This window comes from Genypterus blacodes, unplaced genomic scaffold (assembly GCF_046128005.1).
Source record: "Genypterus blacodes isolate CSIRO-AG114 ecotype Tasmania unplaced genomic scaffold, CSIRO-AGI_Gbla_v1 ptg000152l_1, whole genome shotgun sequence".
Taxonomy (NCBI): domain Eukaryota; kingdom Metazoa; phylum Chordata; class Actinopteri; order Ophidiiformes; family Ophidiidae; genus Genypterus; species Genypterus blacodes.
Genome location: NW_027466954.1, coordinates 17,315 through 30,173, shown reverse-complemented (window position 1 = coordinate 30,173; position 12,859 = coordinate 17,315). Strand labels below are relative to the sequence as shown.

Genomic DNA, 12,859 nt, shown 5'->3' with positions numbered 1-12,859 from the left:
GTGTGTGTGTGTGTGTGTGTGTGCGTGTAGGTGTGTGTGTGTGTGTGTCCCTCCCACCCAAAGCCCCAAACAGCTTGTAATGCCGTCACAGACATCTGCTTGCCAGTGACTTTAATGGCTGCACTGATGTTTAATACTGCATGAGAGCTAAGAGTGTGTGTGGGCAGCCAGGCAGGCATCTGTGCCAGTGTATTTGTCCCTGAGTATGTGTTGTTGTTCCCTGAATGTGTTTGTGTCTAAGGTTCATGTTTGCAGTTGTGTTACACCAAACAGGAGTATTTTTAGCAAACCTTTTCTTGCAGCTGGGTTCTTCACAGCTGGCTCCGGCTTTTTCACTTTCTTTCTCTGTAAAATGAAGGGTGGAGGCGGAGGAAATTGCAAAGTACACACATGTGAGGAGGAAATTGGAAGGGAATATGGAGTGAGATCATATGTAATGGGCGGATGGCTGGAAACGGTAAAAGGAGAGATAAGATGAGGAGGACGGCAGCACAGACGGTGGCAGGTGATGAGAGGAGGAATGAAGGGAGGCAGAAGGAGAGAGGGGACATGAAAGGAGACGGGGAAGAGTGAGAATGAGAGGAGTGGAGACACAAGGAGAATATGAACATGGAGGAAAATTAAAGAGCGTTCTGAGGAGGAGGAGGAGGAGGAGAGGCGACGCAGAATGGGCCGTAATTGATAGAAAATACTAAGCGAGAAAAAGGGAGCAAATGAAAAGGAGGAATGAAACGTGGAGCAGTCGAGATCCTCTTGCTCATTAGGGTCATTATACCTCCGTCTGGAGTGTGTGGGTTGCACATACACACACACACTGTGGGGATTGAAAGGAAAAGCCAATTTAGTCGGGTATCAAAAAATGAGCCTTTTGATGAGTGTGTGTGTGTGTGTGTGTGTGTGTGTGTGTGTGTGTGTGTGTGTGTGTGTGTGTGTGTGTGTGTGTGTGTGTGTGTGGCGTCTAAGTAGGCAGCGCTTAATCCTAAAACCCGATTTCCTTCTTGGGGGCGTGCACACACATGTTGAGCGGGGCGGCGATGCGGGGGCTCATGATGGACGACGGCGGCACAGGTAGAGCGACGCTGAGGTGAAGAGCTGAGCGCAGTGAGTGTGAGGGCAGGAGGCAAGGCAAGGAAGGAAGAGAGGAGAGAGGACTTTAAATGAAGTGAGAATGAATGGGTAAATAAAGCCAGGGATGCCCCGGAGACAAAGGGGGAGGAGGAGGAGGAGAAGTGAGGTAGATAATGGTTTAGCACCACGGAAAAATGAGGAAATATGGAGCCTGTAAAGAGAAGGAGATGAAGGCAGAAGGGAAAGGATTGGGGGGAAATTGAAAAAGAAGGACGGAGCTGGAGAGGAAGACGCAACTCCAGTGTTTGACCTTCAGTTACGGATTACTAGACGAGAACACGTTGAGTCTGCGTCAGAAGTGTTCAACCAACTCTACAGTGTTTTGTTATAAGAGAGACAAATATAAAATGAGAATATTACGCAACAGCTGTATTGATCTCTTCTCTACAACGCATCCAGACGAGCGTCCTCTCAAACATGAGCGAGGTGAAGGATCTCTATGTAATCCCCGGGAATCTAATGGACTCTGAGTTCTTGGAAAGACTTGAGAAAGACGGGGAAATGGCCTGGTTTCAATTAGAAGGAGACCTTGCTGTCACCATATTGGTCATTGGTTGGAGGGGCTCAATCTTATCGGTCCACAGGCTCTCCAGCGCAGCCATTAATTCACCGGAGAGATTTCTCTCAGTAACGATTTCAAACCAAGGAGAACTCTCTCTATTCATGTGTGCGTATGCGTGAGGACGAAGATGCGACTCTCAACGATCCACACGCCATCTATTCCGCAATCCATAATCGGTATTCAATACTTAAACCAATCAATACCAGGCTTCCATCGCTGAGGTCCAATAGAATCACTGGTGTGACCTCTGGGTGCCTCCAATAATCCAGCAGCAGAAAATAAACAACGATCAACAGGAAGTGGCCGGTAGCTCACGGAATGATGAGCTCGGCTTTCCGTGCTTCACAAATCCGAGCTTTGGCATTGTCGGTGCATAATTGCGTGTAATGTATGCATGAACCCACAGAACACACAGAACACACTGTACTCACATGTGTAGAAGTCTCACATGTCCTATTTCCTGCTGTCTCCCGAGCTCAGGGTCAGTCAGCATTGTTTCCTCGTATGTGACCGAGCCAGAGCGGCGATGACACACGACTCAACGCAACCAAATCTACTCATGTTCAATCGGGCTCTTTCATTCTGAGTTATTCTGGGAGGGATCCATCAGTGTGTGTGTGTGTGTGTGTGTGTGAGGACATCTATGCCATATGAATCCTCAGTGGAGCTGCAGCATAGAGAATCCTCATTCCAGCTCTCTTTCATGCAGCGTGCCATGTGGTCTCCTGGATGCCGTGTTGAATCCTAAGCAGCCATGTTGCTCGTCATAGGAGAATAATATTCACAGTATAGAAACTCATCTATGTCTGTGCGTTTCTGGAGCTTTTCTTGTGCTGTTGCCTGTGTTGTGTAGGCAGTGCACATTCACTTTTCCTGAATTGTGTGCCACAGAAAAGAGGATTTGATTCTGCACCTTCAGAATGGAGGGATTTAGCTGACTTCATTCACCCCCCCCCCCTCATCTCTGGGGCCAGATTACCATAAACAAATCTCTCTGTAGCAACGCCCCAGTCAACTTCCAGGTTTCTAATTGATTCTGTCATCGCTGCGTAGTGCAGGTACGCATCTTAATCGACCCGGACAGCAGGACACCCAGTTTTCATACAGAAGTAATTGAAGTGAAGCGGTTGCCAGATTTTGCCGACCAACTGTCTCCAAATTCCTCGGGAGTGGACCCATTTACACATTTAGACACGGAATGAAAGATGCAAGATGCTTCTGAGAACGTGGTTGAGATGGCCACGACACCCAGGGACCAAGTCGGGTTTGGCAACAGTTTATGTGTCAAAGTGACTTCAAGAACTTTTTCCATCCCGTGAAGTTTGAAGCTTCTGGAACATATCGAAGAAGAGAACTTTCCAGAACGTCCGATAGGAAGGGTTGGTGTGTTGAAACAGAGTGAAATCACCTTCAACCAGTGGACAGTTGGTGAAACACAATCAATTATTTTCCTGGGTTTCCCCTCCAGAGGGCAGAGGTCAGAGGTCAGAGTTAGTCTGCATGTAGTTGCCTGTCTTAAGGATCCTTAATCAGGCCCGGTGTTTCTGACAGGGGTAACAAACCTCTCCTGCCCACTGGCCTCCATGTTGTTGTTGTTTAGTCAGTATCACCTCAGAAAATGGAGCTGGCCTGGATACATAGGGTTTCTATTCCATAAGTGTTTGTAATCAGATGCATTGGTTTGTGACTTGATTGACAGCTCTACCATAAAATAAAGATGGACTCCATGCATTTTTTAAATGCAATCTTGGTCTGGCTCAGGGTTCCACTGTTGAGGGGTGTGAACCGTCTTCTTCCTCAAATGAATAAATGACTCCTACTTTAGCAGCGTGGCACCTATGTTCCCTCCTCTCCTCATCGCTCCCTTTACCTCTCTGTGTCCTCTGTCAGGTGCAGAGCTGGCAGGGAGTGTGTGCATGCTCTCACTCTTTCCCCTCCATATGTTTGTACTGATTGTATGAGTGCTGCTGCTTTTAGCTCCACACACACACACACACTCAAAACCTGACGATAAATAGTGAAACTCAAGCAAGCGGAGGACTCTGTTAGGATGGGTTAGGGAGCTAGTGTGCCAGACATGTGATAAGCTGTCAGAAATCATCTAGGAAGTCTCATCAATCAGAACAGGTTGAGAAATGAATCATGGACAGTGTTTCTACAAAAGCAAACTGCTTTATTAAACAACCAAACGGAGCTACCAGGGCTTGTAAGCTGTAATCAAGTCTGTTGTATTCATCTGAACTCTGTTGGCTGAAGCTGCTGGTTGATGATGCATGCTGGATGGTTGCTCTGCTGCTTTGCCTCAGCTGTGTAGGCAGCAGTGAGCCACACGCAAATCATTTACCATAACGCCTCACTGTGTTACTGCAAGGAGCCTAAGATCAGTCATATAAGAATAACTCTGTGCATAGAAATCGTCCCGGAGCTCTAATTTAACATCTCTTTGTAACTCCTTTAGCTGTAGTCCATCCAGTAAGTATTGACTCTATCAGTCCTGTTCAATGCCGCCATGATCGGCTGCAATTAAAAGCAGAGAGGAACGAGAGATATGAGAGCGTCTCAGTCATAAAGCGGTCCAGATGAATCCATGGCAGTGAGACGCCTCTCTGTGCCGGGCCGGCCCACTTCATGTTTAATTCACCGCAGTGAGCACGATATTTATCCTGCCTGATAAATCAGTGGGAGGTGAAACAAATCAAGTGTGACAAATGCACGCACGCACGCAAACACACACACACACACAATCACACACACACACACACACACACACACACACACACACACACAGCAATATACAGGTCTGCTCCTCTCATCTCCCATTTGTAGAGAATGTGTTTATCCCACATAATACACTCTCCAACCCGTCTGGAAAGTGAAGAGATTACATTTTATTGCCATGTGCTGGAGTTCACTTTACCTTAGTTTGCAACTTTTGTAAAAAAAAAAGTGAAATGCAGTGTTTTTGTTTTCACGTTCCTCCACTTGCTCAGTGAGTTTTTCTGCTTGGTGCCTCTGAAACTCATCCAGAGGACATTGTTATGTTCCGAAAAATGCATATAGGCCTCAGTGGGGGAAACTTCTTTATGTAAATTGCTGAAAAGTGTTCAGAAATTTTCACAAAACACAACAGCAGGCCGGGCCGTGCGGATTTGTAACGGGCCCACTGCTCTCTCTGTGTGTGTGTGTGTGTGTGTGTGTGTGTGTGTGTGTGTGTGTGTGTGTGTGTGTGTGTGTGTGTGTGTGTGTGTGTGTGTGTGTGTGTGTGTGTGTGTGTGTGTGTGTTGGGGAGAAGTTTGTGCAGATAAACATATAGCATAATGAAAACACAGGGTGAACGGTGGAGCAGGTGAGACGGTGTGACAGAGAGAGCGTGACAGAGAAAATGAGCTGCAGAGACGCCGGAGAGTCAAAGTTGGGGCCGAGCGGGGATGGGGGAGGTAAACAAAGCAGAGGAATAAATGTATGAAGGCATGAAAGAAAGGATAGAAGCTGAGGGGACGGCAACAGTGACAATCCTCCACTGTTGCCTTATGGGTAATGTCAGTGAGGCGCCTACTGGGTTGCAGGACATGTGTGTGTTTGCATTATGAAGGCCAGGTGGGTCAAAGAAGCCGACACCTTGACCTCAATTATTAACACAGCACTTGGCTTTCCATTCAATTCTGTCCGTCTTCCTCTCATCCAGGCTATTAGACGCCATCTTCTCCTCTCCCCGCCTTCTTTGTGCAGCCACTAAGTCTTTTTAAATGGGATGACTTTTGTTTGAGACCAGGTTGAGTGAGTGTGAGATGAAGCCCATCAGCGCTCTGTGAGGTCATACAGTAGCAGAGATGATGTCATACCTGCATTCCGCTAAAGCCACAATGAATACACTCTCACTTTAACACACGGAATTCAGTTCATTAGTCACAGGGAGCTATGCAGCCGCTATTCCGCCTGTAAGAGACACTGAGCAACGTCAGAGCTGCTGACCTCTGACCTCACTGGAAACTAAAGCTTCTTCAAGCAGTTGTGGGATTGAATTAGATAAAACAGTTTGCAAACATTGGGTTACTCCTGCGATGCCTTAGACGTTCCCTTTAATATTCACAAAAACACAAACAGTACAGAGTATAAACAATAGACCAGATTGTCTAAATGTTGAACTCGCTGTTGTTTATCCAGTTTCTCCAAAGCCCAGTGGAATAAAGTTTTCCGTGTAGTTTATTATTGCCAGCCCAGTGCCTCCAATCAGAAAGGCTCCTCTGTTCTAGTTTTGTGGCTTCCAGTCCGACTGCATGTCCCCCTGTATATATATATATATGTGTGTGTGTGTGTGTGTGTGTGCAGTAAAGTGTATCAGCAAACATCTGTCTTGCTGCATATTTGATTAGTCTCCTGCCACAAGCGAAAACACGATTGTTTACAGTGAGGAATTCAATTTACAAGAATATCGAATCATATTTTGGGCTCTGAATGTAAGATTTGTGTGTGCCGACATATTAATTCATGCGTGACTTGTTGCTGCGACTTTATCAGGCATTGCGAATGTAGATATCAAGTTTAAACCCCGGTTTGTTTGTGAGGAAGCGGCTCGTGAAGATGCTGCAGTGTTAGGGCGTGTAGAAGAAGACTCGCGGTTGAAACCAGACGGCTCTCAGATGCAAGAACTGTCGCACAACAACACCAAAGGCCAGGATGTGGATGAACAGAAGTGGTTCGAAGCCCGTCGCTGGTCCTCTGCTTCTCCCTTTTGTCACTCCGGCTCTTAGCAGATGAAAGTGTGAGCCAGATGCCTTTACTGTGGGATTAGACAGCAGGGGACCTCTGAATGTTCCGTCAAGTCGCCTGGATATTTTGAGTAAATAAAGGCTAAAAGCAGCATCAGGCTCACAGCGAGCGCCGTGCCGTACTACAACACTCCTCTGGGGATTTAGTAGTTAGATTCTAAATAACAGGGCACAAAGAAAGCGTGGAAGCAGCCAGCCAGCCAGCCAGCCAGCCAGCCAGCCAGTCACACACACTCTAACAGCAGTCAGCAGTAATGGCCGGTGTGCCGTGTTTTCAGGTGACACTGATCGACCTCTGAATGAAGTCAGGATGTCTGAATCATAGAAAAAAGAAACACAGTTGAAGATTTCCCACACCAGGCTCATCACAAAGGACTGATTTAAAAAAAAAAAAAAAAAAACAGCTTACAATACACTTTCGTTGGATACGGCTTGAAAAACAATTACACAAATGTTGTTTTGGAAGAATTGGGAGTGGAAAGAAGGAAAGCCTAATGAGAGAAGCCAAACTGTAGTGACATGTTTATAGCTCATTAATGAAACCTTCTGATCCTTTCACGGCGAGCATCATTTCCCCTCTGGTTTAAGCCGGTTCCCGCTCCTCTTCCTCTGTCTCCGTCTCTCTCTCTGTGTCTGACTCAGAACACACACCGTCTGTCGCAGCGATCCGCCACGTCTCCCAACAGCACGTTTTGATTTCCTTTCACATTTGGGTGATTGATTCCCGATTGTAACTCTGTGTGCAATAACATGTTTTATGACTCTGAAAGACAAAGGCACACCTACAGAGAACACAAGTAAACATAGAATAAGTGTAGAGGAAGGAGATGTAGTGTGATGAAGATGACTCGACCCAGTCTGCAGATGTGTTCTCTGACCTTCACACATGTGTTTGTATTAATAAATGTTTCAATCATGGTGTTTCTGCTTGTGGAATGATCCAATCTCACTCGGATTTCCATGTGGCTTGTTTGCCGTCTGTGTTCCAGGTACAGGTTCCCATCCGTAGTCGATTGCAAATCCCAATTCTAAATAACTTCATTATCACAGCTGAGCAATGCGATGCTATCTCGGCCGGCCGGCTCTCCCATCCGTATGGATTGCAAACGCGATCCAATCACAACGGCAGACAGACCCGCTCCATACACGGGCCGGCAAATCAGATTGCGTGTCGATCAATGCTTCCTGCGCACATTTACACTTTGAATTAGAATGCCTTTTCCTTTTGTGGAGAACATATCTAGATACCAATCACAGTTGAGTGTAAAGTGCAAATGAAACCGCAGTCTGTCCTTTGTGAGTAAACCTCTCAGCTCTCAGCTCACAGCTCAGTTAAACAGCAAACTCTTATACAGTCTGCTTGTAATTAGATGCATCCAGACTCGTTGGTATGCACATCACGGTGTAACAGTGTGGACCTTGACTGAAACAGGCAGATCTGATTAGAAGCCGCTGACACTAAAGTATTGATGACAAGACCGGAGCCCCCAAATAAAAGCCGAGCGCTGAGCTTTATGGAAACCACAGCCTGGAAATTGGGGCTTTGAGCCTTGAAAGTGTGTATTGCGCAGGAACACACCGTGGGCAGCAATACACACGGTGATTTCCTCTTTGACATCGCATGCATTTACAGCTAAATATAGGTTTGAAGATGCCCTCTGATCTTTGAGATCAAAACGTTCTTCTTAGTGAGGAGGAGTCGAGCTCAACTGGAAAACATCCACTAATCCATGCAGCTGGATATTCAGTTTGATGTTAAGGTGTATGGATGATTTATTTCATTTTAACAGCAAATTGACAGCTTCTGCTCTCCTGCTCTTGTAGCTCATTTAGTATAAGTGTGCTGTGTTCATTATGGCTCCATGTTTCTATTAATAACACAGCGACCCTGGACCATAACACAGTTTCACAGCGCGCTGGTATTGAGCAGCCCGCGCTCATTCATTTTGGCTGCAGTTCGCCCGAGCCATTTACTGCAGCATTTGTCATCATATAGTACAATTGTAGCACATTTGTGCTAACACGCTTTCCAGAGGCGATGATACATGAGTGTTATGATCATTCTCCACCAATGGCAGCGAGCAAATTGCTTCCAGGAATGGAGGTAAACCAGTGCAGTGGGGTAATGCATTGGTGAATTGTAAAGAACTAAAGTGTAATGGAGAAATATTGTTATTCATAAATGTTGGCAGCTCTGCCCGTTCACATGGTGCTAAAATATTACCTGCATATCATCACAGTGGCACAACATGGTCATAATTTCTCCTCATCTCTCTCTCTTCCAACCCTCAAGGGGCTCCATATGCTGGAGTGCAGAATGCTCCCCACCTCCTCTCCTCTCCTCCCTCTCTGCTCTCTTGCCAAGTACTTTGGAACGTCCGCCTTCTCTGATTCGCACTCATCTCATGCTTGTTTCTCCCCTTTCATCTCCTTATTTTGCTCTTCTCATATGCCTGTCTCCGCTTTCCTTCCAACTCCAGCTCGAATTACGCTCACATTTTAGGCACTTAACAGCCCCAGCCAATAATACATGCAGTTCTGAGATGGAGAAGCAAAAAATCATTACCCAACCAAATCATAGAGCCAGACAAATTGCCCAATAGTGCTACATGTACAGCCAATCGTTTGTCAGCCAAATTTATCTATGATTAGTTTAGCATTTTCACATTGAGGGAGCCAAGAAAGAATCCAAACACTGATCCAAGGCTGAATGCAAGAAGTAACTGGAATATTTATCTTCTTTCAAAGTTCCTATTATCTCGTTGTTGATTATGTGAATGCAATTACTTCCCAAATGTATTGCAGCCCTGATGAACGCCCTATCCAATCTCTTCTGTGTTCCTCTTCCCAGGTCTTCAGAAGCGGTGAAGGTATGGGAATTCGCCTGGACAGCGCTTCGGCCTTCCAGGGTGCCATCATCTCCCCCCACTACGACTCCCTGCTGGTCAAAGTCATCGCCAGCGGGAAGGACCTGCCCACGGCCTCCTCCAAGATGAGCCGAGCCCTGGCTGAGTTCAGAGTGAGAGGAGTCAAGGTAGGACCGCTATCCATTTGTCTCTGAACGCTCCGGTGCTGCGGAGCGTGCGATGGTCTTCCGAAAAGGTCCCGACTCCCCAGATTCCCTGCTTCTTTTTTTTTTCGCCTTCGCTCACGGCAAACAATTTAGCTGTCTTCTGTGGCGAAGCTTCAGAGCTTGAGAGACCTTTTCAAAACGCACAGGATAATGTCAGCGGGCGTATTTTGTTGTCAAGCTGGAAACTAGGAGTGTCTCGTTCTGTGAAATGTCGACATTAGAGACGCGTCTGCCTCCACAGCAGGCGTGTACAGTTGATGGGTGTCAGTATGGGAAAGACTGTGGAAAGACTTTCTATGGAACCAGTGCAGTGCAGTGGTTAATGTTGTGACACGGTTTAATTCTGAGATGGAGAAACTGAGGGATTAAGTAAAACAGCCAGGATCTTTTAGAGCTACAGGATTCTCTCAAACTGCCTCTGGAGACGTCTGGGCTGTCAGATCCAATGTTTGATTCCTGATAAATGGGTTTTGCATACTAGATGTCTCTGCAGTTGAATCCCTCTTGCTGTATAGCATTTAGGCCTTTATTTATTTGACGTATTTTATGCAGGGGAGTGAGCGGTTGAAGAAGGAGATCCAGAGTGTACGAGCGCTGCTGTTCTAAATTGGACTTAAAGGGATGGCTGAGGGTTTTAGGAAGCCTGTTAACTTTGTTGAGTCAGACTCCATGGTGGCAGAGAATCTTCCACCTGACCTCGGGGTGTCATTTCATTTTTTTACTCGCTTTTGTTCTGCATACTTGAAGTTTTCACTCTCGCACAGTAAAAAAATTCACAATGCCGTTAAAAAAATCTAGTTAAAAAATAGCAGTTCATGATCTGAATGAGTCTGAAGTACATGCGAAGCAGTCAGGACACGTGGTTTGCTCTCCTTTTCCCTCGATACAGAAGCAACCGTGAGCCAATAATCCATCTACAGCTCGCAACAACGTATCAAGCAGCCCAAGTCCGTTCCAGTCATAGTCCAGCTTCAGACCAAAGCATGAAGAAATGACTTTTCCCTTTTATCTTCCTTACGTCCTCTTGAATCAGCCCTATATGAGCGCACACATCGTTACCTTCTGGGGGGCAAAAGTTCAAACTGACATCAACAACAACACGATTCTTAGTAGAAAGGTAGTATATTATTTATATTTAGCTGGCACTTACGGGGTTTCATTGCCTCTGGGTCCTAAACAGAGCCATATTACATAGAGGTGTCCTTATATTTAGTTATTCCCTGTTCAGTCCACATCATTAATGCTCTTTCATATGTTTATTATTGGTAAACTTGGTTGTGAAAGTTACTAATAAGTTTTTCATGGAATAAAATCCAATTCCCTTTTCATGGCGTGGTGTGATGGATTCACTGATTCACTGTGTTCCTGTGATGATGGGTTGGAATCACAAGTGAAATTGGGTTTCTCATCTTGAATCTTTCATTTAACTGTCAGGACAGATCTGAAAGATTAATTGTGGCAGAAGTGTTTGATGTTGGCAAAGATGTGATGGAACTGTCACTGCTGTCCGTTGCCTTTGCCGCTTGTCATGTCAGCTGGTAACTCACCCTAATTTACCCCAGACTGATATTTAATTCTGTGTCATAATAGCAGATTCCTGCGAGCAGAGGAATGTTTAATACGGATGAATACTTCAGCAGGTGAATGTGCGGCCTTGGTGCCTGTGCTTTTAGAGTGGATTACATTCTGTTCTAAACCAGTGAACTAATGGAGCTGTGTATCGCCATGAAACAGAACAGAACTCATTATACTGACGCAGAGAACACTGGAAAACCTTGGTATTTATGTCTGCTTTGGCCATGATGTCACATCATCTGTACAGAAGACAATGATTCCCCTGTTTTCTATGGAATGCTCTCATTAGCATTAGAGCGCACTGCAAGGAATGCAGCGATCTTCACTGATTCAGATGTGAATCAATGTTTAAAGACTTACTAGAGACCAGTATTGACTATTATTAGACTATTATTACCAAAGACTATTCCATTGACTGTGTGTCCTTTGAAATTAGTTGGATTCTGTAGTCATGGTAGTTAGTTTGCAGTTAAAGCACAGTATAACCTTTATAATAAGCAAATAATGTCTAAGTAAGTTACTAGTTGGAGGCTTTGTTAGCGTCCTTTTCTCCCCACGTTATGTTTGGCATTTGAGAAAGCTGCTTATCTCTTTCTCTGTCTCCGTGTGTGTGGGAGAGAGAATCACGTGTAAGCAGCAAAATGTCACGAGTCCAGCAGCAGAGACAGAGGGGGGTGTGATGGACAGCGATGTGTCAGGACGTGAAGCAGTGAGGTAATAATAGATGGATGAAGGAGCGAGGAGGGAGTAAAAGGGTGGAAAAACAAAATGGAGGGACTTTAACCTGAAACCTGAAATAAGGCGTTCATGCCCAAGTGGCCTTTCAGCCGTTGGTGTCAGATGTAGGGTATACACTGGACGTGTCAGATGTAGGGTATACACTGGACGTGTCACATGTAGGGTAAACACTGGACGTGTCACATGTAGGGTATACACTGGACGTGTCAGATGTAGGGTAAACACTGGACGTGTCACATGTAGGGTATACACTGGACGTGTCAGATGTAGGGTAAACACTGGACGTGTCAGATGTAGGGTATACACTGGACGTGTCAGATGTAGGGTATACACTGGACATGTCAGATGTAGGGTATACACTGGACGTGTCAGATGTAGGGTATACACTGGACGTGTCAGATGTAGGGTAAACACTGGACGTGTCAGATGTAGGGTAAACACTGGACGTGTCAGATGTAGGGTAAACACTGGACGTGTCAGATGTAGGGTATACACTGGACGTGTCAGATGTAGGGTATACACTGGACGTGTCAGATGTAGGGTAAACACTGGACGTGTCAGATGTAGGGTAAACACTGGACGTGTCAGATGTAGGGTATACACTGGACGTGTCAGATGTAGGGTATACACTGGACGTGTCAGATGTAGGGTATACACTGGACGTGTCAGATGTAGGGTAAACACTGGACGTGTCAGATGTAGGGTATACACTGGATGTGTCAGATGTAGGGTATACACTGGACGTGTGTCAGATGTAGGGTATACACTGGGAGAAAGAATGAATCACACGCTGCAAACCCACACACAGACCCTTGCTGCAGAACATCAGATGTGTTCTGTCTGCATTCCTGTTGATTCCCCGTCTCTGTGATGGAGACATAACGACACAGACGGGTCGGAGAACTGAACTGGTGCTAGACACAGCGTGAGATGGACAGAGTGTGTTAGACGGGGCCAAATGGCAGGGTGACATATGTGAACGTTCAGGCTGGATCAATCTGACCACGGTTGGCT

General features: G+C 45.8%; 1 protein-coding gene across 1 annotated transcript in view; it reads left to right on the top strand.

The window, feature by feature from the left end:
* LOC143012594 (pyruvate carboxylase, mitochondrial-like) overlaps positions 1–9,493 on the top strand; it is a gene marked incomplete at its 3' end in the record, with an annotated part of 91,913 nt that extends 82,420 nt beyond the window's left edge. Inside the window, exon 12 of the mRNA XM_076165802.1 lies at positions 9,311–9,493. Within this exon, the coding sequence (XP_076021917.1) occupies positions 9,311–9,493 (183 nt within the window). The remainder of the gene's footprint in view (positions 1–9,310) is intronic.
* Positions 9,494–12,859: the final 3,366 nt, after the last annotated feature.